The sequence below is a fragment of the Penicillium cinerascens genome, assembly GCF_028974065.1.
Source record: "Penicillium cinerascens strain IBT 15544 chromosome Unknown contig_16_segment0_segment0, whole genome shotgun sequence".
NCBI lineage: Eukaryota > Fungi > Ascomycota > Eurotiomycetes > Eurotiales > Aspergillaceae > Penicillium > Penicillium cinerascens.
This window is the reverse complement of record NW_026695286.1, coordinates 627,715-652,606: the sequence shown is the minus strand read 5'-3', so window position 1 is coordinate 652,606 and position 24,892 is coordinate 627,715. Positions and strand designations below refer to the sequence as shown.

At 51.5% G+C, this 24,892-nt stretch overlaps 11 protein-coding genes across 11 annotated transcripts; 6 read left to right on the top strand and 5 right to left on the bottom strand.

Moving 5' to 3' along the window:
* Positions 1-46: 46 nt before the first annotated feature.
* On the top strand, positions 47-3,572 carry N7498_000239 (MET18/MMS19 family protein; the record flags this gene model as incomplete). Its single annotated transcript, XM_058447302.1, has 6 exons — positions 47-154; positions 211-484; positions 584-681; positions 752-891; positions 940-1,128; positions 1,182-3,572. The coding sequence occupies exons 1-6, from the start codon at positions 73-75 to the stop codon at positions 3,570-3,572; spliced, it is 3,174 nt and encodes a 1,057-aa protein (XP_058312713.1). The 5' UTR covers positions 47-72.
* A 1,777-nt stretch (positions 3,573-5,349) lies between these two features.
* N7498_000238 (uncharacterized protein) lies at positions 5,350-6,456 on the bottom strand (the record flags this gene model as incomplete). Its single annotated transcript, XM_058447301.1, has 1 exon — positions 5,350-6,456. The coding sequence occupies one exon, from the start codon at positions 6,454-6,456 to the stop codon at positions 5,350-5,352; it is 1,107 nt and encodes a 368-aa protein (XP_058312712.1).
* Positions 6,457-7,082: 626 nt separating this feature from the next.
* Positions 7,083-7,868, bottom strand: N7498_000237 (GPI anchored serine-threonine rich family protein; the record flags this gene model as incomplete). Its single annotated transcript, XM_058447300.1, has 2 exons — positions 7,083-7,670; positions 7,722-7,868. 2 exons carry the CDS (start codon positions 7,866-7,868, stop codon positions 7,083-7,085), a joined length of 735 nt encoding a protein of 244 aa, XP_058312711.1.
* Positions 7,869-8,785: 917 nt separating this feature from the next.
* N7498_000236 (uncharacterized protein) lies at positions 8,786-10,062 on the top strand (the record flags this gene model as incomplete). The annotated part of the gene is made up of 2 exons (XM_058447299.1): positions 8,786-8,957; positions 9,083-10,062. 2 exons carry the CDS (start codon positions 8,786-8,788, stop codon positions 10,060-10,062), a joined length of 1,152 nt encoding a protein of 383 aa, XP_058312710.1.
* A 228-nt stretch (positions 10,063-10,290) lies between these two features.
* noc4 (ribosome biosynthesis protein NOC4) lies at positions 10,291-11,990 on the bottom strand (the record flags this gene model as incomplete). Its single annotated transcript, XM_058447298.1, has 2 exons — positions 10,291-11,326; positions 11,377-11,990. 2 exons carry the CDS (start codon positions 11,988-11,990, stop codon positions 10,291-10,293), a joined length of 1,650 nt encoding a protein of 549 aa, XP_058312709.1.
* Positions 11,991-12,200: 210 nt separating this feature from the next.
* atp4 (F1F0 ATP synthase subunit 4) lies at positions 12,201-13,109 on the top strand (the record flags this gene model as incomplete). Its single annotated transcript, XM_058447297.1, has 4 exons — positions 12,201-12,231; positions 12,296-12,744; positions 12,808-13,030; positions 13,084-13,109. The coding sequence occupies 4 exons, from the start codon at positions 12,201-12,203 to the stop codon at positions 13,107-13,109; spliced, it is 729 nt and encodes a 242-aa protein (XP_058312708.1).
* Positions 13,110-13,906: 797 nt separating this feature from the next.
* On the top strand, positions 13,907-15,300 carry N7498_000233 (tetratricopeptide repeat protein; the record flags this gene model as incomplete). Its single annotated transcript, XM_058447296.1, has 6 exons — positions 13,907-14,491; positions 14,545-14,584; positions 14,639-14,732; positions 14,783-15,089; positions 15,143-15,207; positions 15,270-15,300. The coding sequence occupies 6 exons, from the start codon at positions 13,907-13,909 to the stop codon at positions 15,298-15,300; spliced, it is 1,122 nt and encodes a 373-aa protein (XP_058312707.1).
* An 882-nt stretch (positions 15,301-16,182) lies between these two features.
* Positions 16,183-17,985, top strand: N7498_000232 (cytochrome P450; the record flags this gene model as incomplete). Its single annotated transcript, XM_058447295.1, has 4 exons — positions 16,183-16,389; positions 16,436-16,881; positions 16,931-17,315; positions 17,365-17,985. The coding sequence occupies 4 exons, from the start codon at positions 16,183-16,185 to the stop codon at positions 17,983-17,985; spliced, it is 1,659 nt and encodes a 552-aa protein (XP_058312706.1).
* Positions 17,986-18,411: 426 nt separating this feature from the next.
* On the top strand, positions 18,412-20,091 carry N7498_000231 (CRAL-TRIO domain-containing protein; the record flags this gene model as incomplete). Its single annotated transcript, XM_058447294.1, has 4 exons — positions 18,412-19,323; positions 19,376-19,417; positions 19,468-19,567; positions 19,622-20,091. The coding sequence occupies 4 exons, from the start codon at positions 18,412-18,414 to the stop codon at positions 20,089-20,091; spliced, it is 1,524 nt and encodes a 507-aa protein (XP_058312705.1).
* A 114-nt stretch (positions 20,092-20,205) lies between these two features.
* Positions 20,206-21,868, bottom strand: N7498_000230 (Major facilitator superfamily domain general substrate transporter; the record flags this gene model as incomplete). Its single annotated transcript, XM_058447293.1, has 3 exons — positions 20,206-20,854; positions 20,911-21,761; positions 21,821-21,868. The coding sequence occupies 3 exons, from the start codon at positions 21,866-21,868 to the stop codon at positions 20,206-20,208; spliced, it is 1,548 nt and encodes a 515-aa protein (XP_058312704.1).
* A 753-nt stretch (positions 21,869-22,621) lies between these two features.
* N7498_000229 (uncharacterized protein) lies at positions 22,622-23,692 on the bottom strand (the record flags this gene model as incomplete). Its single annotated transcript, XM_058447292.1, has 1 exon — positions 22,622-23,692. One exon carries the CDS (start codon positions 23,690-23,692, stop codon positions 22,622-22,624), a length of 1,071 nt encoding a protein of 356 aa, XP_058312703.1.
* Positions 23,693-24,892: the final 1,200 nt, after the last annotated feature.

The window sequence follows — 24,892 nt, the reverse complement described above, 5'->3', positions numbered from 1 at the left end:
GGACGGCGGGGAGGTTGAACTTCACGCACTGCTCTCGCTCGCTTTGGCTCGTGTGGCCGGTTAATTGGCAACATGTCGGCTCTCCAGAAGTTCATGCTCGTGGTGGAACACGACAAGGAAGAAGCCAAGCGCATCGCCGAAAGCGTTGCCCAGGGTAATTCCACCCCCCGCACTCACAACATACGATGACTCTAACCGAGTGCTTTACAGATGTCGAAAGCAAAAAAACCACCCTGATTGAAATTGTGCAGATGCTCGGCGAATATATCAACGATGAAGACCCAATTCTGCGCGGAAAGGCTGTCTCCTTCCTTACCTCCGTTATCAAGTCGCTATCGCCCCGGTTCCTGTCTAGACAGCAGATCCAGGTACTGACGACGTTCTTTGGTGATCGGATTGAGGATGGAGGTGCGGTTGCGGGGTTGCAAACACTGCAGGCATTGGATCGGTTTACCAAGGAAATGGTCACCGAGACTGCGCAAGCGTATGTACACCTTGATCTCAGTGACACCTGTGTCTTGTGGCTTTGTCGTGATGGCAGAGAGACGAGACGTAGTTTGAGACGATGCTGACATTTCCATAGCTTGTTCTCCAACTTCCAGGACCTACAATCTCGGTCCCAGTCCCAGCGATTCCAAGTCTACCAATTGCTCAATAACTTGATGTCGAATCATCGCAAGGGTGAGTGCGCGACTTTATTTCTCTATCAGCGTCTTTATTTCAATTGGACATGAGACTGACATTGAAAAAGCGCTTCTTGAAATGGGCGACACGTCTCTCGTCGGAATCGTGGATCTTATGACAGGGGAGAAGGACCCCCGGAACCTGATGATGGTCTTCTCCATTCTCAAGGTAGTCATGGTGGAGTGGGAGATCACAAACCACGTTGAGGTAAGATTTAATTCGATCGAAATCGAATAGGATTGCTAACTCTAGCAGCTTTTGTTCGACTCGGTATATAACTACTTCCCGATCACGTTCCGGCCGCCACCAAATGACCCATACGGAATTACTGCACAAGACTTGAAGGGCCGACTGCAGGATTGCATCTCTTCAAACAGACTTTTTGCTCCACAGGCTATTCCTGCTTTGCTTGATAAGCTGGACTCGACATCCCCAAATGTTAAGGTAAGCTCCTTGTTTGGTACGTGGGGATTGAATTGTGTCTAATATCCTCGCAGAAAGATGCACTCAATACTTTGATCGCCTGTGTCCACTCATATGATCCAGATACTGTGTCACGATATTCCATCACCATTTGGGAGGTTTTGAAATTCGAGATCCTCAATGTCCAGGAAGAATTCCTCTCGGAGTTGTCTCTGACAGCCCTGCAAGGAATCGCGCAGCGGCTTTCAGAAGGCGTCACTGAAATCTCCCAAGATCTCCCTCTGGCCCAGTACCTGAAGCCTATCACCAAAGAATGCAACGAACAATTGCAAGAGCCTCAACAGAAGCAGGCGAAACCCGCACAGCAGATTCTCGCTTCGCTGTCATCCTCCTCAGTGCTCGCTTTCGCACTTCTCGTGCAGACTGTTGTCGCTCCGATCTTCACAATTTACCAAGAAGCAGATGGAATTGTCAAGCAACGAGCTCTCTTAGACACACTATCTGTTTTGTTCGAGTCTGCCATCCAAATCTTTGGAAAGTGGACAACCCGTGGAGCCGAGGTCGCTTTTGAAAACCCACTACTTGAGTTCAAGGATCAGTTCTCGGATGTCTTGGGTCAAGCCTTGATGGGTGCTGCTAAAGAAGAGGTCTCTTTCCGGGTTACTGCCTTGAAGGGATTCCTCCGCCTGTCCACTCTGCGCGGCTTCTTCCAGGACAATGAGATTGGTCTTTTCGTGCAATACCTGGATGAAATACTTCTCCAAGAGGAATCAGTTGGCCGGGATGACTTGAAAAAGGAAGCCATCGCAGCGCTTGCGGAGATTTCCAAACACAAGCCCCGCCTTATCATGGACATTACTTTCCCTGCCTTCGTGGCAACCCTGCCGGATGAGGATGACGGCACGAACACAGCATACCTATCAACTCTGGACACTCTGGCCCAGATCAGCGTTGAGAGGGATATCTTCGAAACCTTGTTCCGTCGTCTGTTCAGCAAATTGTCTATCCTGCTTCAAAAGGAGCAACCTGGCTCTGTAGGTTACCCTCGGGCCATTCTGGTGACTCTTCTCTATGTCATGCAGCAGAGAGATATGAAGGTAGATCCAAATGTGGATCTGTACTTTGACAAGATCGTGGTTGGGCTTTGCCGCAGCGTTTCTGAAGCGGCTTCCGGGAAGGCTAAGAACCGCGTTCTCAATGATGCTACTATCCTCGACACTCTCGGTCGCCTTTGCAACCTCCTGGTCCGATCCGTATCGATTCAAAAGCAGGAACAAGCCGCCGAGAATGTGTATAGTCTCTTTGCCTTGCCGGGCGATTTTTCGCCAGTGCCATTCTTCCATGGTGCGACCGCTGACCAAGAGCGCACAGCCATTGTGTCAACCTACCTGCTCGCTGGTCTTTCCAAGGACTGCGCGAACCGCATTCCCCATACTTGTCCTGATGTCTCTCGCTTGATTCAAGATTTAGTGATGCGCTCTGTCTCTGAGGATACAGAGCCGGCCACCCATCTCGCTTTCCTGCGCCAGCTGGCCCTACTTGTTAACAAGTTCCTTTCAAAGCAGGACTTGCACATTGCCGAAACGGCATTCGACGGTCTGGTCGCTGGAAAAGGGATCCTCAGCCCCAGCGCTATTCGAACCGTCTTCTGGCTCTCAAAAGCCTTGGTGCTTCGCCTCGCTCCAACAACGACTCATATTCTTACTTCCCTGCTGGGCTTGCTCTCCTCCCCAGACCAGCAAACCAGCGCCGCAACAGCCCGCGGTTTCTCCATTCTTCTCAGTGAAGATGATGTCCTCTCTGCGACGAACGGTGCCACAATTCGCTTGCTCTCCAAGCAGCGCGTCTTCACCACCGTCGTCCCGATGATTTCGTCTCGCATCCGCGAAGTCAACATCGCCGGCAACGCCGACGAGACCCAGACAAAACCAGACCACATCAAACCGGCCCATCTAACAGCCCTCGCCGGAATCCTCTCCACCATCAGCACGGCCCTGGTCATGCCCGAACTCCCAACCCTACTCCCCCTCCTCCTCCAATCCCTCGACCTTCAAACCCTCGACTCCGTCGCCGTACGCGCAGCAACACTCGACACCCTCGCCGTAATCATCCGCGACAACGGCGTAGCCGTGATCGACAAGTGCGGACACGTCCACAGCCTCGTCGAGAGACTTCTCAAAACCACGCAAGCCAAGACCAATTCGAGCGCAGTAAACACGCCTCGTCTTCGTGCTGACGCTCTCAAATGTCTTTACCTTCTCGCCACAAAGCAGACTTCCGCCGACGCAGGATCAAATGCACCCCCACCGCCGTCGATTTCCCCGCTTCTGCCTGAAAAGAACCAAGTTCTGCGTTCTCTCCGTGCAGTCTTGGATGACCCCAAGCGAGACGTGCGCAAGGCCGCTGTCGATGCTCGTGGGGCGTGGATTCGAGGCGTGGATGATGCGCCGGAGGAAGAGGACTGAGAGTGTTTATGGTTGTGGTTCTGTCGTACATAGCTTCTGATGCATTGCATTAACTTAGAATAGAAAATGCTTGAAATATTTCCGATACGCCATCGTCCCACGAAACGTTCAGACCACGCCTTCGCCAGTGAATAAACTCCCCCAAAAAACCAAGCCAAACTCCTAGACCCCAGGAACAGTTCATAAAGCATGTACAACATATCCCAGTCATCTCCGTCATATCGATTTCTTCCCCGGCACCGTACAATAGAACCCTATTGACGCGCCTCCAAGCGGATTCCCTGGCCAGCATTGTAGGCCCTCGCAGCAAGCCCGTGAATTAGTGATAGGCTTGCACTCGAAGCCTTCTGCAAAGAGAAAAAAACAAGAAATATTAGATATCTTCTTTCCCCCCAGCAAACTCTCACGCAGACGATAACATACCAGGAAGACAAGACCCATAGCTCCAAACCGCCGATAAGAGATCAATAGCTGCGGCATTCGCGAACGCGGCCAAGGCGACCAGGACGAGGAGAGTCGGTTTCATTATTGCGGTAGTAACAGCCTCGAGGAGTTTAAAAGTTCGACAGGAAGAACGGATGAATATCCCCTGAGAAAAGGGAGTCGAGTGACGATTGTGATTCTGGGGGTTTTCTTGGGCTTTATCTTGGCCGATCTGCCAATCCTAGCTATATCTACCGGCACGTGGGTCGGGGAGTCGGGACTGCCCTATCAACGGCGCAACCCTGGGAAAGCCGGAGACTATATACTTTTTTGGACCTGAATAGAACTCATAGGGAGCCTATGAGGTATTTATGCAAGGAGTTCCTCGCTTGGTTCACGTAGCTCTGTAGGGATACGGTAGAGTGGTTTCCCTTGCGGCCGCCCCACTGACCCTAGCGGTTGGGTCAAAGCTCGATCGGGTAAGCGCCATTTAAACTACCGAGTCGAAGGTCTGGAGGTTTCGTCATTGGGTGTAGAGTTAGAATGTATGCGTTGTGGGAATAGAAGACTTGGTATCGTGAATATAGGAGCTACTGGTTGTAATTACTTAAATGAAGATCACCTTAGAGCAACAGTCGGTGTGGATATCGACTGACGTATACGGCATACCTCGTATCACTTCCCATACCGGGGCCAAAGGAAGACCATTCAACAAGTTTACTAAACTGTTCTTTACGAAGCCGTGAGGTCCACTAATACAGATATGAGAGCTTTGTTTATTACTCTCCTTACATAGAGCGAGGAAGTTTTATTGCGCATCTCCCGGTGGTTTACAGTACAAACTACGGAGTGCATCAGTGAATGTCTACCCTTACTATTTTCGCCTCTATCAAGAATATCTACCTAGGATAACATAGTGTTCAATAAATACATGCAAGCTACCTAGAGTACTAGAGTACTCCAAGCAAATCCCCGAAAATAAAAAATACAGCGGGAGCAATAGAAACAAACAGACTCTACACGTCGAGGCACTGCCGTCGACCGTGCTTAGTGGTCTTCAGAATGGAAAAATACATGCAGTGGTCATCATCACATCAGGTCTAATGGGGGGTAACAAGGCGATGCTCTAGGAATTAAAGAATCAAGGCCGAATCTTGCGATGGGTATCTGCGCTCCCGGAACGCTATGCACCGTGAATGGGGGGAATATGAATAGAATGTGTGCAAGGAGTGGGTATGTGTTTGAGCATTGAGGAGGTGAGTATTGAGTGATCAGCGGAGATGGAGGATGAGCCTGGTGAAAGGGTTAGAAGGGGTTAAATAGTTCAATTGGAGGAAGACAGGTACCTTTGTTATTATTTGCCTTCTTTCTTTCCCTTCTTCTCCTTTCTGGCTTTCTCCATATCGTTGATCTGGATTGCCCATCTCATTTGTGCTTGGACCTCCTTGATGGCAGCGAGAGTATCTTCAATATTATCATTATTGGCGTGAGTGCGCTCGATCTCACCGCGTAGCTCTTGGTCCTTATATGTCTTGTAGTCGGCATGGCGAGCCAGGAGTTTCTCGTTCGTTTCCTTCAGGTTATCGATTTCACGGTTCTTTTGCTCGGCAATAACATCCAGTCGGTCGTGGGACACATGTTGAGTTCTGTGCGCCTCTGCCAAGATCTGCAGCTCGGTGTAGAGAGCCTTGAATCGTTTGCTAAGATCTGCTTTGTCGCGCTTGGTTGTGCTCGCCAATACCTCGTACTGTGCCTCGTGATATTTGGCGATTTCCTGCGTCTTGGCTTGTTCGCGGTTATTATTCTCACGCTCCTCTTGCATCGTCTGGTTGGTCTTGCTGGCATTGGCCTCGGCATCCTGTCGCTTGGCCCGCTCATTATTCAGCTCGATCCGTAGCTCTTCCACTTTCCTATCCTTGCGTGCGATGGAATTGAGGTTGGTTTCGTGGACTTGCTCCATATTCCGGAGTCGTTCGGTCATGTTCTGAACCTGGATCTTAAGCGTTTCGTTGGACCGTTGTGTTTCCTCCGCACGCGAGCGGTACAAGCTGCACTCTCGGGTAAGGCGCGCAATCTCCTCTTGAAGGTTATGAATCACCCGCCCGGACTTGCCAGTAGCAGCCGCGTGGCCGACGGCCGACCATTCCGTTGGAGCTTCGGTATTCGATTCGGGACTTGCGGGTGCGTTCAGGGGTTGGGAGGGAGAGCCGTGAGAATCTGTACGGTGCTGAATGAGTAAACGGGAATAAATGACAAACATAGGAGACCGACCTCTGAGGCCGTCGGCGGCCGTGGATCCGTCTTCAAAAAAGCCGTTGAATTGATGCATGTTCAATTGAGTGTCCACATGTGGGAGATTGACTTGCGGCGCATCTGCAGAAATCAGAGAAACTGAGTCAGTGATGCTATCGAGACGCGAGCGTGAGGTGAAGCGTCGCATGGCACGCCCCAGACTCGCCATGTTGACGGCCGGGGCTCGCTGTTTTCGGAAGTACAATTGCGATGGGCCGGGGTGAGAAGGAAGCGCAGGAAAAGGTAGGGCAACAATGGGAATGATCAGAGGGCGGCATACCACTATTAAATCGCAACTGGGCCAAATGGGTGGTTGCTGCTTTATTTCGACGCTTAATCATCGCCGAGGCTCACCTGAAGTCGCGATGAGTTCCGGGCTTCACGTGGCATGGGTAGTAAAACGCAAAAGAATAGGTAGCACAGAACGCATTAATAGACAGATCCAGATCAACCGGGTTGTAGGTCTTAGTTTGCGGCAAAGGTCATGTTAAAAGGAGGTTGATGTTGATGGAGCTTTGTCCCCCGGGATTCGCGGATCATCAACTTTCCGTCAGGGACGCCACTCCACTGGCACCGCTATTCCATACGTATAAAACCATAACATCATCGTCATCCTGGGAACAACATCTTTGAACTATGAAATAGTTTAATTACCTCCAACCTTTGAACGCCCGAACCAAAAGCCACCTATCAAGGATATCAAGGGGGTATTGGATATATATACATGAAGGTCCTGGTGATGATCTTAAAGAAACGAATGACTTGTTCATACATCCAACCAGTTTACTTTCATATTTACTGGACAAGGTAGATCAGCAGACCGAGAGCACCACTGATAAGCTCCATGGAGTACTTGAGTGAAGAAGCAGCATTCTGGACACCGGCGCTGGACTTGGCCTTCTTTCCCTTGGTCTCTTCGGTCATCAGGGGACCTTCGGCAGTGACGGTGCTGCTCATAACGGCGCTAGAGGCGGGGCTGCTGGAGGGGGTGCCAGAGGCAGAGGAGCTGATCAGGGGCTTGCTGCTGGTGCCACTGGTCTGAGGAGCCTCGGTGACAGTGCCCGTGCTGGTACCGGTGGAAGTAGCACCGGTGGAAGTGGTACCGCTGGCAGTGACATGGCTGGCAGTGGTCGTAGAAGTACCTGTGGTGGTGGCGGTAGTTCCAGTCTGCTTATCCGAGGCGTTGGGAACTTGGGGGCCGGCCTTGAGTAGGGCAGAATAGTTGCGTTGACCACCCTGGGTGATCTGGAAAGCGTAGTTCTCTCCCTCCTTGACGTTGTCACCGGGAGTCCAGGTGAAAGCGCCGTTCTTGGCCTGCGCAGTTATGACCTCGACATCGCTCAGGTCACCGGCGGATCCCTTACGGAGAGTCAGAGTAACGGGCTATTCGTGGTCAGCAGCTGCAGATGCATACGGTTGTGTCACTCGTCGTACCTGGTCAGGAACGGCACCGGCCCATGTCAGAGTAACGGGCTTGCCGGCCTGGACATCCTTGGGCCAACTGGTGAAGGCCAAAGGGTCGGCAGCGAGGCCCAGGGCAAAGACAGTAGCCGACATGGCGAGGACACTGTTGAAATGCATGGTTGCTAAAAAGAGCGAAATGAAGTAGAGTTGGGGTATTAAAGAAAGTAGAAGTATGAGTGCCGTGTATAGTTGTCGACGAGCAAGGTCCGATAGAATCAAAAGCCAGGATACCGGTGGCGTACGACGATTCTTATCTTCTTGCCAGAAGCGCTTTTGCGAGAAATTCGTGTGTGGGTATTCAATGTTGACAGCAACAGGGCATCTGAAGGGAATGCGACATTCCGGGGCCAGTTAAGCACCATCTTAGTGGCGTGGAGAGTATTTCCACACAATTGTTTGGGGAATGTCCTCAGTAAACAGTCGGAATTCTTTCCCACAATAGACCAATAATGAATAACCGTTTGGAGGTTGATGAGGCTGTGATGTGATGGAGGACCAGCCGACCATGTTTATGACAACACCGGCTGATGATTTCCATCTTAACAGCTTTCAAAACGTCAGGAAAGATTGCCAGTTGGCTGAATAGTTCTGACTCGTGCGCGGAAATGATAGTCGTAGAATGGCTTGATGGAACATGCCATCCCTTCCCGGGCTGTTTGGCCGAGAAACAAGATGTAGGACTGCACCGTGCCAATTCATTTCACCGACAAAGCATTTCTGCAGACATTTCTTGGGACAACCTTGGCCCTGGGGTTCCATACCAAGGGGTGGCCAGAGTCCTGACAGTGGTAATCGCTGCTGAGGTCGCACAGCTGGGTCGACGATATAATCCGCAAGGGCGCCGTTGACACCCACCCGCACTGTCCTCGGAAGCTGGAAAGGGGAATTCTTCTTGCCAAATGCGATAGAGTGTCTCAAATTTAAGAGCCTGGTCGCGTGACGCTGATCAAAGATCGACGAGTCTATTCCATACTCTGTTGATGCTGATTTCAAACTATGTCGTATCAACAATCAGCATTGGGCACCGAGCCATGATGATCGACGAGCTGGACAAAGCAGAAATCTACCTGCACGAGATGAAGTTGTTGCAAGCTGATCAGGAAGCTTGTTTGCAGAGTCCGTTCTCCTTCCTGTCATGGCAATATGAGAATCTGGCTAGCAGTTTCCTCAACCACACCTACGACTCGAATTCAGCTCGAGCTTCATGTTTCTAATTTACCAGACACACTCATTCTAGCACACCTGTTATTGCTAATGCCAAGACTCTCATTGAACTATACACTCACTACGGATCACATATTGTCAAAGCCAGGTATTTTCTTTATCCACAGCGATGTCCAGATTCCAACGAGAAACATCCGAGACACCAGAACCAGACACTGACCCAGGCTCTACCTCGTCTTCATCCTACGGACCATCCTCTGGGCCTACTGATTCACATGGCTCCTCACCCAGCTACACCAACTCATCATCAACGGTCCTGACCTCAACAGCCCTATCCCCACGCTCAACACGAGCCTATCTCTCCTCAAGCTCAGCCCGTCATCTGCGCTACTACAGCGCAACATCGCGTTCTTCGAACCCTCTTCTCAACCCAGAGGCAAACTGCGAGCTCTTAGCCTCGCGCTGCCGAGAATATCTCGAACACTGCCGCACCGCAGCCCTGGCCTCAATCACAGACTGCCACAACATGGTAACAACCCTGGAACTAAGCCGCATGACCGGCTCCCGCGTAGGATCCTCCATCTGGTTCTCCTTTTGGAACTCAATGTACACGTACGAAACACTTCAAGTGATTACAAGCTTCGTCAGACAAGCCCAACGCAGAATCGATACCCTTTTCCACAATACCGCAACGCGTCTCCACACGATGCTAAATTTAATTCGAGACTCCGTTCGCTTCGCAGCAACAGAGGCTCAAATCGTCTGGGAATTGGAAATCATCCAAGAACACGCGTTCTGGGAGCGCGAGCGCCGTCGTCGCAAAGCATCTCGCATCATGGAAAAGATGCGTGCCCAAATCCAGAATGCGACGTACCTGGTGATCGACGAAACCAAGCTGACGGATATGAAGCGTGGGATTTTCAGTCTGGATTTAGTCTGCGATTATTATCCGCATAGTCTGGCGGATGGACATACGGCTGTTGTTTTGCCGTTGGAGCAGCCTGAACCTAGGCCTTGGTTTCAGTTTGATCCGACGTTGGATCAACGCAGGGCGACTGTTTTTCTGCATAATGCGCAGCATTATCGCGTTGCGCCGGGGTTTCGGCCGGTTGGGAATTATCAACTCGACTTGACGAGGTTGGCTTAGGTGGCCGACGAGTGAAGTAGGGAGTTTCGTGGATAGATGGTTTGTTGACATGGGCTACTGACTTGTATTACGCTCGTTGTTCATTCTCTTGGGATCGGCGTTTATTTTGGTAGATACCTCTAGATAGTTTCTTTCTTTTCATGACTGGCATGTCACGGCAATAGAAATTTTGTACAGAACCTTCAAACGCCAATGTAGTTTACCTGATGGAGTATATGCAAAATTAAATTAGGAAAAGTCCCACAGCCCACGCATGAAGCTGCCCGGGCCAGAGTCCACACCACCGTCTTCCTCCAACATGCGGTCTGTGAAGATGCGCTTGGGAATCTGGTACTCCACAACAGGCGGCTTCCGGAGCGGCTTCTCGCCAGTGCCGAGCTCTCCCTGCAACATGCCCTGGTATGTGTGGTCCAGGAAATCCTCCAAGTTATACGCCTGCTTGGTGAACTGCTCCGAGATGATACGGGCAATAGCCGCGACGTTGGGGTGGTAGTGGGACTGCAGAGTCTCGATTTCCCACAAACTGCTCTCAATGGCGTTGGTGTGCAGGGGATCCAACTCGGTCATATCGAAGGGATCGTCCATTCCCCGAGCCTCGATATCGGCTGCTAGCTCCTTATCTCGGATCTCGCGGTGCATCATGAATGTGCAGGTGGGGTGGCTCTTGAACAGATTGTACATGAACGGAACGATGACCACGATAGCGGACGGAGGGGCATTTAGCGCCAGGCGGGAGAGGCGCTTGATGAAGCTGGCGACGAGAGAGGCGGGAAGATGGGTGGAGGAGAGGAAGGTGTTCAGCAGGCGGAAGAAGCGGGAGCGGTGCTTGGAGTGGAGGAGATCCGCGTCCAGGAGGGAGTAGAGTTTTGTGTAGAATTGTGGGTAGTCAAGGTTCTTGTGTTGGATGAGGTAGAAGAGACCGGACAGGGCGAGGAGGGAGGTTGCGCCGCCCACGTTGTACGAGTCCGTCAAGAAGTCCATCAGAAGCTCTGGCCGGCTGAACCACGGCTCGATTGTGTGCACCATGATGCGCAGGAGGGACTTTCGCTGCGCTTGCGAAAGGTTGTTCCGAAGAATGGCCAGCCATGCTTCCTGCGCTCGTTTCTTGTGGGCGTTCACAGACAGCATACGCTTGTTGGTGGTTGCGGGCTCCACGAAGAAGGTCTCAAATTCGTGGTCTTCGCTAGGAACGTCGTCGCAGGTCGAGAGCAGCGAGATAAGGGTCTCGAGGGTATCGGAGCTCCGACGAATGTCCGCGTACTCCCTTTTTGAGGTTAGCATCTTGTATATCATCCTCCCAACATTGGTACTTACGATGCTTGCACATAGAAGTGGTATCTAACGTCCTCGTACTCCTTGACGAACTTGGTGACAAATTCGGTCTGCAAATCTTGACCATCCTGGGCCTCAACGACAGCCTCGAAGATATCCTTGAACAGAGTAGCCCAAATATTGTGCTCCGCACCCGGGATGTGTGTAATGCGCTCTTTCACGAGGCGCATGGCGAGGGTCAGAGCAGTGACCTGAGAGGCTGTATCGGCTTCACGCATGATGGCCATCAAGGCACGCTGGTATTCCAAGGCCCGCTCCTTCAGCCATGCCACCACAATCTTCTCGTTTTCAGCCGCACGACTCGAATCGACAAAGTTGCCCGCGGCAATCAATCTGCTGAATACTCGGCATAGGGATACCGCCACAGCAAGCTCGGGCTTCTTGGCGGACTTGTCGACATTTAGCATCGAGATCAGGGTCGCAATATTGTTGTAGTATTTGCGCGATTCCGCAATTTGGTTCTCGAGCTTTTCAATAGTAGACAAGGTCTCGGCGAAACCGTCCTCTTCAGCGACCGCACGGCGCTTGGACGAAGGGGCACCATTCTTGGAGCTCTTGCGCTTCTTGGAGCTAGACAGCTCAATTGGCGCAGGCATTTTGGGCGCAAAAACAAAGTCGCTGGCGTGAACCCGGAACTTGTTACTTTTTTCTCGGCTGCGATTTTTCGAAGTTCGGACCCGGGTTTTTCCGCCGGAGTGCGCTAGTACATAACGGGCTAGTGTTTGCAAGCCCGTCCTAGCCGTCCCGACTTCAAGTCTCCTCTTCGGTTCACCCTCACATATTCAAGACATCTCTCATCTCCAACAATGGCTTCGCGTCTCGCTAAGAGTGCCGTTGGTATGCTGCACCCGACCTCGACAATCCGAATCGCTCCATTCCAGTTGCTGACTCTGCCCCTTAGGCGCCGCCCGGCTGCGGCCGACCATCGCTGCCCGCGTCCCTGCCGTCTCTGTCCTGACCTCGACCCGTGCGGCCTCCAACGTCCCCGCCGAGGCCCCCGAGAAGAAGGCTCAGTCCATCCTGAACGCCATTCCCGGTAACTCGCTGGTGTCCAAGACCGCCACCCTGTCCGCCGCCGCCGGTCTGTCCATCGCCGCTATCAGCAACGAGCTCTACGTGATGAACGAGGAGACCGTCGCCGCCTTCTGTCTGCTCTCCGTCTTCACCGCCGTTGCCAAGTACGGTGGCCCTGCTTACCGCGAGTGGGCTGAGGGTCAGGTCCAGAAGCACAAGGACATCCTGAACGCTGCCCGTGCCGACCACACCAACGCTGTCCAGCAGCGCATTGACAACGTCACCCAGATGTCCGGTGTTGTCGAGGTTACCAAGCAGCTGTTCGCTGTTTCCAAGGTAGGATCATCTTCATTCGGATCTTAGTTCCGGGAATCTCGTGGCCTGACTTTGTTTCTGCAGGAAACCGCCCAGCTGGAGTCTCAGGCCTACGAGCTCGAGCAGCGCACTGCCCTGGCCCACGAGGCCAAGCAGGTTCTCGACTCCTGGGTTCGCTACGAGGCTCAGGTTAAGCAGCGCCAGCAGCGCGAGCTTGCCGAGTCCATCATTGGCAAGATCCAGAAGGAGCTTGAGAACCCCAAGGTTCTGCAGCAGATCCTCCAGCAGAGCGTTGCCGACGTTGAGCGTGAGTTTCCATCTCTTCTTATAGCTTGATGACTTAGTACTAATCGTCAACAGGCATCATGACCGCTAAGGCTCAGTAAATGGACACCGGTAGCTCCGTCGGCTGTTGCCATTGTGTACAAAACTATAGGGGCTAGTTGCATCTGCTGAGTTAGAATTGCAATACCATTTTGATTACAACTATATACCGGAGGCTTGGGCTCGAAGCGAGTTCCTTCACTTGTACCAGGGTGATGCGCTCGAGCTCCGTTGATCCCTGTGTAGTGGAGACGGGCAAGGTCCTAGATTGCTGGACATGCTGGAAATGGAAGAGCGGGATACTATAATATCGTCTCTGCCACTCTTCCGTAGGTGCCTATCATGCAAGCTATCTCCCCGGGGATATGCCTAGATAAGTAGGCGTAGATCATTTTTGAAGCCCTGCAATGTGTGGTGAAGCCTAATGTGGCCACGCTAAGGACGCAGGGACCGATGCAGAGAGCCACATGTGGGACGTGCAATCTTATCTATAGAGCCACCACGAGTATACAGTCGTCATTAGTTCTGTATTCTACCTGTAACGTACCAATCTACCCAAGGCAACTGTTTCCATGAGCAATCTAAGCGCCTTCATTTAGCGTAGCCGCCTGGCCCTTGGCAAGAATCGGGGCGTCTCACCTGCGGCACACAGCCCCCGCTGCAACGTTTCCATTCTTGACTCTCATAATTTATTCTGACATTTCTTTCCTTCATCTTAAAACTGCATTGCATCCAGCGCTCTAGTCCTCTTCCGTCCGAGCCCAATCCCTCATCTGCACGCCTCCGCATCGCATCGCTGCAGATTATCGCGTCCCTGCATATCACGTCGCATCGCATATCAACAATCTGACAGTGCAAGATGCCATCTCTACTAAACATCCTCCACAAACGCGATGAGCTGAGCACAGAGAAACCTTCCCAAGACGTGCATCAATCAATCCCAAACTCCCCGCCAACACCCGAAATAACCTTCGTGCGCTCCGACACATTCGGCGAAGAAGTCATAACACCACCAACCCATCACTCGGAATTCCAACCAACCTCCCCAATCTCCCCAGACCAAAGCCGATCAACCTTCTCAACCCCGCGCCGCAGCTTCTCATTCCTCCACCGTTCCCCCCGCTCCGGCTCTCTCTCCAGCCCGTCTCCGCCCCGCACCCGCGAGCGCCGCCTCTCGAACCTCCTGCATCTGGATGGCCGGCGCAGTCGGAGTGACTGGCGGAACTCGTCTGCGAATATTCCCGCAGACCTGCCGCAGATAATAGACGAGCAGGGTGATAAGGATGAGCGAGAGGAGCAATGGGAGAGGAGGGCTACGGTGCTTGTTCAGCAGAATCCGCAGTTTGGGCCATTGTCGCCGAGGGGGTCGGAGTGGGATTTGGTGAGAGAGAAGGGGAGGTCGAGGAGTCCTAGTAGGGGCGATGTTGTGGGTTCGCAGGTTGATGTAAGTCTTGCCTGGGTTTATATCTCTATGGGTGAGTTGCTGATTGCTTGTAGACCAATATCCAAGAGGCGATTCGGTTGCATGAGTCCGGAGGTAAGTTGGGAGTATTCACAAATTTGATATGCGCCGGTACTGATTATAGTCTAGATTTGGAACGATCGACGCAGATGTTTGGCCAGCTGGCTGATCCCAATGGCGCAAATAATCCTCTAAGCCAGGTTTTGTACGGACTGGCCCTTCGGTATGACCATCGTCTCGCATGTGCTTGCCTAATATACTAATCAGAAACAGACATGGATGGGGCTGCGCCAAAGACGAAACACAAGCCGTGTCCTATCTATCAGCTGCAGCATCAAATTCAGCCGCTGTTGAATCCGAGGCACTACGCGCAGGCATGAAGAAAGGCGGTCTTGCCAAAGGCGAACTAGTTCTCGCGATTTTTGAGCTCGCGAATTGTTTCCGCAATGGCTGGGGAGTGACCAAAGACCCCTTCGCGGCTCGGCAGTATTATGAGACGGCAGCCAACCTGGGTGATACGGATGCTATGGACCAGGTCGCTTGGTGCTATGTCGAGGGCTTTGGCGGGAAGAAGGATAAGGTATGGAGAGACTGTTCGAGATTGTTGAGACACCGCTGATCCATGAGTCACAGTTCAAGGCAGCCAAATATCTTAGACTTGCCGAGGAGGCTGGAGGTCCGACTGTTGGGAATTCATGGTATGTTTTGTCTCGTGGTTCTTTCATATGATGAGATGGTAGTTGGCTAACGAGGTTGATAGGATCTGGAAGGAAAAGTATAACCCGAAATAAGGGACTGTTTATGTTTGCATATCTAAAGCCATTTGACGTTGCATTTTCGAGCCAGCTGTTTTCCTACGGGCGGTTCTAGAGTGATGATGCTTGATGTGTCCATATTGCATGATATTTTTGTACAAATGTCGCTGCGTTCAAGGCAGCAAATGACTTAATTTTAATGATTTCACCCATAATATCCTCTTGATTCTAGAATCTAGGATAATTTTGGTCTTTTGTCATATTCACACCCGTGGGGTGAAGACTGCACAGAATATTTCAAGTCAAAGACATCGAACCAAGCCAATTTACCAAGTCATTCGCACATGCAACCTGGGCAGATGAAATTCACGATGATGAGCAAAAGCAGGTTTATAATGCTTTTTGAAGTAAACCAGCATGAGAGAAGAAGAGCGGTCGATAATTCATAAGACTGAAGCCCGAAGTATCACCGATGTGCACCAGATATTCCGGATCGGGCAAGTCCGCACACCAGACAAAGTCTGGTTCGCTCGCCCTGCATTCCAAAGACAGTAAGCAGTACGCACTGATGAAACTCACATGTGAAGATCCCTCGCGATCGCTTAAATCCCCCATGACATCCCCCAGAACCTTAATCAGAGGCAGAAACTGTTGGGACGCGCTAGGGACGTTCCCCGCATGTCCGGCGCACTCTGGTGTTCTTCATGTGAAATTCGAACTACCCGTACCCATTGGCTACTACGAGTTATGAATGATGGAAAGCTGGTTGGTTTGGGATGAATAAATATGAAATTGAATACATCATTGTCACATCTGGACACATGTGAGCCCCGATCGTAGTCCTTATATAAATCTCATCGGACTTTTGCGACGAAGAGAAATCAGTTCTGAGCTACTTTGAAGCACGAGCAATTCAATATGGCTACTGGAAAAGACAGTCTACTTCTTTTGATCCCTTCCACGGTGATCGAGACTCTCCTGGTAATCGCCTCCCACCTGAGCTCGGAGCGACCGGTGACTATATTCCTCTATGCATTCTCCATCAACTTCGTTATACTGGCAATATGGAACGTCTTCATATATCCATTCTTTGTCAACCCACTGCGGCACCTACCAACTGTCCATGTACGTACCCCTTGCCATAACAGAAATCCCTACTAATATATCCCAGGGACACCTTATCGGAGCCAAAGTCTTCATGCGCCATCCGCGAGGCCAAATAACCGTAGACTGGCTCCGCTCAATTCCAAACGATGGTCTTATTCACTTCCGCGAAGCTCTGAACTTCAGCTTCCTGATTGCAACCAACCATCGAGCGTTAATGGATGTCCTGAACACGAACAGCTACGATTTCGTTAAACCGCCTGGTGCACGCGCATTCCTGGCCCGTGGCCTTGGATACGGGCTTATTCTTTCCGAGGGTGATGCACACCGCGCTCAGCGCAAGGCTGTTACGCCTGCATTTACTATGAGGAATATTCGCGCCATGTATCCGCTCATGTGGACCAAGACGCAGCTTTTCCTGAAGCAGTTGGAGAAGGAGATTAGGCTTCATCCGGAGCCGGGTACGCCTTCTGGTGGGCCGGTGGGGTGCCTTGAGATTTCGGGTTGGGCTAAGTAGGTATTCTTCACCGTGATAACTGGAACAGAGAGCTAATGGATGTAGCCGATTGACACTTGATATCATCGGTCCTGCGGCTATAGGTCGTGACTTCCAGTCTCTTGAGAACGAGAATGATCCCGTTTCGCAGAATTATACAGCGATCCTCAAGCCTTCGGTTGAATTGCTTGTTCTTTTTGGTGCTTCGCTGCTGTTTCCTCAGTGGATAGTGAGAAACATCCCCTGCAAGGCGAATTTCACTCTCCCGCGGAAAGTGAACTATTTGCGACGGGTGTTTCATGAAATCCTTGTGGAAAAGCGAGAACTGCTTGCACGCGAGAAGAGCGATCAGGAGCCTGCCGAAGGTGACATTCTAGGAACGATGATGCGAGGCGGGGAGTTCAGTGATAGTGAGCTCGTCGATCAGATGCTTACGATCCTTGCTGCTGGTGTAAGTCTTCGTACTCTCTCTCCGAAAATACAAAACTAACAGCGTCTAGCACGAAACAACAGCCGGCGCCCTGACCTGGTGTTGCTACCATCTCAGCAAAGAACCACACATCCAGGAAAAGCTCCGCGAGGAAATCCGCGCCACAATCCCCTCTGCCGACGCCCCCGTCACCTGGCAAGACCTGGAGGGAATGCCCTATCTAAACGGCGTAATCCAAGAAGTCCTCCGCCTCTACCCAACGGTTCCCATGTCGGGCCGCGAAGCCATCCGCGACACAACCGTCGCCGGCAAAAAGGTCCCCAAAGGCACGACCATCGTACTATGCCCGCAATCGGTCAATCGCAGCTATGAGTTCTGGGGTGAGACGGCAGATGACTTCCTGCCTGAGCGATGGATTGATACGGATAAAGAGGGCAAACAGGTGCCGAATAAACATGGCGGTGCGTCTACGAATTTCGCACAAATTACGTTCCTTCACGGGCCGAGGGCTTGTATTGGAAAGGACTTTGCGAAAGCGGAATTTAGGTGTGCGGTTGCGGGGCTTTTTGGACAGTTTCACCTTGAGTTGGAGGATCCGACGCAGAAGATAACTTTCGGAGGCACTTTGACCACTCAGCCTATTGAGGGGATGCATTTGAAGTTGACTAAATTGGAGGATTGGGTGGCGTAGATGGCCATTAGTGGTGGTGGTGGTTTGGCTTTTTTGCGATTTTTCAGTTGACCTATACATCGTCTCAGCAATAATGATCCCACTTTCATATGAATGTTACAGAATGCAACGCAAGTTTCAAAGTTAATGGAGCCTCTCCCCGCATAATGTCGATCCCTTCCCCGCGGTCGTGTTCGGTCAAGGGGCCCCGACCCCAAATTTCAGCGGCCCCAATCCCAAATTACAGAGGATCGACCGGCAATCGCCGAGGCTGGAATCGACCCGTGAAAACGGTCGTGAGGGGCGCGCCTCGGTAGCCCCTAGATGCTGCCCCGGTTCCATGTATTCATGTGTTCAAGCTCTCATTGAAAAAGATAAATCGCATCGTTGGACTTGACTTGACCCAATTTCATTTCACTCCTTAAACTGAACTCTCTACTCACCACCATGACTGTCACACCGGACCCGACGGGCTATGTCGGCAACCTCACGCCTACCCAAGAGGCCAAATTGCGAGACCTTTGGGTGCTTCTGTTCACCTCTGCGGCCTCTGTTCTCTCGGCCGTGTACGAAGTCGACCTGCCAGAGGGCCCGCCGAACAAACTCTTCGAAGTCCTAGACAGAGTCCATGAACCGACAGTCGGAGCCATTGTCGCCGCACTGAAAGGCGAAACCGACCCCGAATTCCAAGATGCTCTCGAGACGAATGGAGAAGCTCCCGTGACTAATGGAGGAAACAAAGAGCAAAAGTCACTCGATAAGATGGACTCGCTCATTAACAAGGACGCGGAGAACAACATCAAGGCCGAGATGGCAACGCGAAAGGTCTCACCGGAGCACTTCAATGCTGTGTTTGCATCACTCCGGAAAATGGGTGTCCAAGACTCAGAGATCAAATCCATGGAAAAAGTCCTTTCGCAGATGACACCTGAGGAAATGTGCTTTTCCATCGTGAAAATGATCAAGCAGGAGCATCCGGACAGTCTCCTGCTGCGCTTCCTGCGGGCCAGGAAGTGGGACGTTGGAAAGGGGTTCGCGATGATGATGTCTAACATCTTGTGGAGAAAGGAAGCTCATGTTGACGATGATATCCTGCCCAAGGGTGAATTATATGCCCTCGAGCAATCTCGAGACGAGAAGCTCTCTGCCAAAGAACAGAAAGAGGGAAAAGATTTCATTGCGCAGTTGAAGATGGGGAAGAGTTTCCTGCATGGGTTTGATAAACAGGGTCGGCCGGTTAACTATGTGCGAGTGAAGATTCATAAGCCTGGCGCCCAGAGTGAGGAGACGCTGGAGCGGTATATCGTTAATGTTATTGAGGCAACGAGGCTTATCGTTGTTCCACCTGTCGAGACGGGGGTATGTTCATGTTCGTTCTGATGGGAATGAGGACCGAGCTGACAGTTTGCAGACTATCGTTTTCGATATGACTGGGTTCTCCTTATCCAACATGGTACTTTTTGATTCTACCCTCATTATGAGTGCTCACGCTAACTTTCACAGGAATATCAACCAGTCAAATTCATCATCAAGTGCTTCGAAGCAAACTACCCCGAATCACTCGGCCAATTACTGATTCACAACGCACCCTGGGTCTTCTCCGGTATGTCCCACCTTTTATAATCAGCTTTCGCAGCAACTCACTCACAAAACCCAGGGATCTGGAGACTAATCCACGGCTGGATGGACCCCGTCGTAGCCTCCAAAGTCCACTTCACCCGCTCGGTGTCAGACCTAGACAAGTACATCTCCCGCGATCAGATCCCCCAGGAACTTGCCGGCGACGAAGACTGGACTTACAAGTACATCGAGCCCGTGGCCGACGAGAACGCCGCCATGAAAGATACCGCCACTCGTGATTCCCTCATGTACGAGCGTATGATGATTGGGTTGCGGATGCTTGCTGCTACGGCTGCTTGGGTTTCGGCGACTACGTTTGCCGAGGGAAAGGAGGATAAAGCGAAGGTTGAGGAGCTGCAGAAGAGGCGGACCGCTGTTGTTGAGGAGTTCAAGACCAATTACTGGAAGTTGGACCCTTATATTCGGGCGAGATCGATGATTGATCGTGAGGGAGTCCTGAAGGCGAACGGGGAGGTTATGACGGGGCAGAATGGGAGCGCCAAGTGAGGATAGAGGGACATGGGTTATATAGCTGTCTATATTGGAATTTATACTGGTGTTCTACTTGATGAATATTATATCTATGCATTGGCCAACTGCGCTGTTCCCAGGAGTTTTTCTTTATACCTTCTCGGCGTGCTCAACTCCGACTCGCTTCTCCCGACGCTCCATATTCACTGAAACAGCGTCAGTGACACGTGCCAGCTCCCCATCAAAGATAACAGCCATCTCCTCAAGCGAGTAGCCATGCGTCTCGGGATAATAATAGTAGACAGTAACCAAGACAACCAACAAAACAACTAGAAAGACAAAATAATACTTCCATGAAATAGCCTCGAAAGCAATGGGGTTAATAAACTGGTTAAAAAGCAGTGCCCCGTAATTTGCCATCTGCGAGATGGCCACTCCTTTGGCACGCAGAGAGAATGTCCAGATCTCGGCTGGGTAAGCCAGTATTAGCGGGGTGAAAGCGATGTCATACCCGGCGTAGTATATGAATAGGAATGGGATGACTGCGGTTCCAACAGCTGCTGTGCCTGTTGTGTTGAAGCTGCCGGATAATGCGGTGATCATGATGTAGCTGATTAGCATGATGATCGTAGATGCTAGGAAGAGAGCGCGCCGGCCGGCTCGATCTACGAGACATGCGCCGACTACGCTCATTATTAGGTTCCAGAGTTGAAGGAAGCCGTTGATTAGTGTTTGTTCTGTGACGGAGGTGATGCCGATTGTGTCCAGGATCATCGTGAGATAATAAGAGACAACGCCACTGCAGATAGTTGTCAGTCAACTTTCTCTCTGTTGGAATCCCCAATCGAAACCCACCCGCCATTCCATTGGGCAAAAAATCCCAGCGACACACTCAAAAAGAGTCGGTACCGGTTACCCGGTGTCTTCACACAATCAACCCAGCGAGACTCTGCATTTGCACTCTGCTCAAGCATGATCGACTGCGTAATCTCGTCCATCTCGAAGGCAACGAGCTCGGATCCCTCATCTCCACCGGCATGAAACCGAACCAAGATATCTCTGGCCTCCTTCACCCGCTTCTGCCGAGTTAACCAACGCGGAGACTCAGGAATAAGCAACGTCCCTGGCAGTGCAACCAACGGCAAAGCAATCTGCATCAGCGAAGGAATCCGCCAAGCCCAATCACTAGCGAGATTCCTTGTTCCAAACGCAACCCAAGCCGATAACAGGGACCCAACGTAATACTGGCACATATAAATGGCCGTAACAAGAGACCGATGCGACGGATACGCAATCTCAGTCACCAGGATAACAGCAGCCTGGAACCAAGCACCCGCAATACCGACGAACATGCGCGACGCGACGAACATGTTTGCATTCGGGGCCCCGACTTGCAGGCCGACGCCCAGAGCGAGCCAAATATAACCTATGAGTACTGTTCGCTTGCGCCCGAGACGATTGGCGGACCATGCGCCTACGGGCTGGAAGAGCATGCTGCCGAGAGATTGAAGGGCGTTGATGAAGCCGAGCCAGGCGCCTGTTGGCCGGTGCATGAATAGTTGCCATTGGTCTAGGGACTGGAGTCCGTTCATGAGAGAGATGTCGTAGCCGACTGTGCTGGAGAAGAGAACAAGGCAGGCGATGTAGCCGTTCAGGGTTAATAGGTGAGGTGTTTTCCACCATGGTTTTGGGTTTACGGGGAGGACCTGCGGCAATTCAGTCGATTGAATGATATTGAGTGGATGGAATGTACAGATTAACATACCGATGCAAGTCCTGTCGAGAGAACCGGGTCAGAACCCTTCCCCGTCATCGTGAGGGTGATCTGGATCGGGATGGAAAAGCCGGCTTGGATAGAACATGGGGACTAGCTTAGGTCTTTATATGGACCGCATCGTGGGCTATCGTTTCTTGATCGCCATGGCGTTGGCAACCCGGCAATTGCGCTATCCGAGTGCCCTGGTGCGTGAGGCTAATTGACAAGGAAAGTGCCGAGATTTCAGAGCCGAGACTCCGAACTAATCCATACCGGCCTTCGGTGTGGAGAGGACGCGGGGAAATGATTGTGGGGATGGGGTTTTGGCCCAATGCCGTTTCAGGGACGAGATTCTAATGGGTCCATCTCGATAGTCGGCCCGCCTTGCCGCTAGGATCGAGGCTCGTCTTGGAGATTGGAACTATAGTTGTCGAGTATGGTTCGATGATGATGCACTGCGTGATTTGGATGCCCGAGGAAAATAAGGATGTGGTGGCCTGAAAAGAAGAGGAATGAGAATTTTCTATTGGCAGATGAGGCCACCACACTGTATCATTCCTTCTGGACCACATTAATTGCACCAGGAGATAACATTATACAATTTCCCATATTATGCACCACAAAATATCCTTTTTATGTACCATAAGTCCTAAGCATACCGCTGGGCCAAATAGCCTATCACAATCGAATCCAAAGCCAGTCTATCAATATCAAAGGTATCGGGTATCAAGCATCATATCAAAATAGGACAGCGACACAGATATCGCCACACATCTATCGTACACTCTCTTCCCCATTTTGGTTCGGGACTTACGCCCACTTCCCGAGCAGGGCCATAATGCCCGTCCCGAGCAACAGCGAAACCACCATGAAAGTCAACCTCTTATCATCCCTCGTGCGATGAGGATCAAACAAGAAATCCCTAGCCAGCAGCTCCACAAGACCCGTATAAATCAAAATTCCCGCAGAGATCGAATCCAGCACTCCCGAAACAACATTCGCCGTAAACGAGGCCGGGTTGTACGTCGTGCGCACACCAAGTCCGATCGCAATAGCGATGGGCGTCGTCAGACCGTACGCCGAACAAAGGAACCAGGGCAACCAGCTCCCCTTCTTGAAAGGGATGGAACTCATTCGCGCGCCGATACCGAGTCCTTCGAAAGATTGGTGGAACACGAGGACTGGGTAGAGCGTTGCGAACTCTTCGCCTGCGACGCCGAGGTTCAGGCCGATGATCACGGAGTGGAAGATGACGCCGAATTCGAGGATCAGGAAGGCTGCTATTTGTTGTCTGAAGCTGCGCTCGATCATCAGATCATCCGATGTCTGGCTCTGGCTCTCAATGTCTTTCGCCTGCTTATTCGTAGAATGGTGCGTGTGGCTCGATTGTGCAGAGTTGAGGCGCTGCACCTCGACACCGGAGGCCATTATCGCTTCTGGATCATCGCGGCAAATGCCGTACTTTTTTTCCACATATCGCTCGGCGCCGAAGTCCATTAGGAAGATGATCATGAGTGAGGTGAGCACGATGGCTGGGCACCAGGAGTAATCGGCCCAATGTCCGGTTCGGCCAACGCAGGAGTCGCCGCCGATCTCGCTGTAGGCAGGGTCAAGGAGGTGGATGAAGGCTGTGGCGATGATGACGCCCGCGCCGAAGTATTTCGCGAAGAGGTAGACATAGAGTGGGATACGGACGTGTGGTGCCCGCTTGGCGATCACTGGGAAGAAGGTTGCAATCGATGAGACGATCCCGATGACGAAGATGGCGGAGATTCGGGCGCCTAGTTGGCCATTGTAGTCGTTGCCATCGCTGTCCAGGTAGCAGACTACCTGCGCTGGGTCGGCGGTTGTTAGGTCGACGTTGTGTGGATCGAAAGTCATTTTGATATATGGACGTCGGTCCTAATCAGGCGACCTGGAAAGTGGGGATTATCCCGTTATTAAAGGGAAAAGAAGATGGATACAATGAACATAGGTAGGATCGGCTGTTCATTTATATCGCGAAAACGCTAGATCGCGCGTTCGGCGCCACTGCCGGTTGAGGACCTTGTGAGATGGTGGCCTTGGTTAAATGATTCTTGGCTCCCCAATGTGATGGCGCCGTCTCACTAGGGCCGGCATATTGTCTTTTTGGGTTGAATCGAATTATTCATCATAGTACAAGTCTCGTAACAGAATCCCAAGGTCCTTGCTGTTCGACCCGTTGTATGACTTGGTAGTTCTGGCCGGTGGTAGCCCTACTGGTACTGTATAACATGCTCCGGACGGGAGTATCTGCACCCGGCCGACGTAACGTGTCTTGAAATCTTGGTCAGTGCTTGGTCTGGTCCAAGCTTCTACTGGGGCTTTCACAGTGGATCGCATTTTGCGTGGGATGATTGGGTGCGCTCATCGAGATGGCAACCACCAGGGTCCTTCAGCTAAAACTTACACGTGGATGGAACCATGCCACCCACGTAATTCCCAGATGCAGATATTACTAAGAGTAGAGGGTGATAAGAGGAGCCAAGAGAATGTGGAATTTGCTCACTAGAAATATGGAGATGTCATTATGATCTGTGGAGACCAAGATACTCCGGTGGTATTAGGTCGGCTCGGTGTGAGCCCGAAAGAATGGAGAAAAAGGCGGACGGCACAAACCGCGCCAATCCAATGAGTAGAAAATCAATCGTAATGGATTATAATCATATCGCGTTGCCCACGGGGCCAGGTCGTAACTTCATCACGGCGTCGCCGCCAACTCAAAGGGTTTAGAACGTGTTCACAAAGTAAAACGAGACCACTTTGGGGGCCAGGATCATGGCGACCCTCCAAAGTAGCTCGAAAGAAAACAAAACCGAGCAAAATCCAGCCCGAAAAAAAAGCAAACGCTAAAGGTCACAAGTCAGAACTGTCACAGTCGAAGTGGATCTTCATGTCTCGTATCGCATGTCCCAGCAAAGCTCCCACGTCTGTACATATCATGTCTCTCATGTCCGTGTGTCATGCCCAGTGCCCCGTATCCTGATATCCCCATTTCCGTATGATATGGTTAACAAGCCCCCCTCCCACGCTAATGATAAAAACACGCTGCAAAAGACG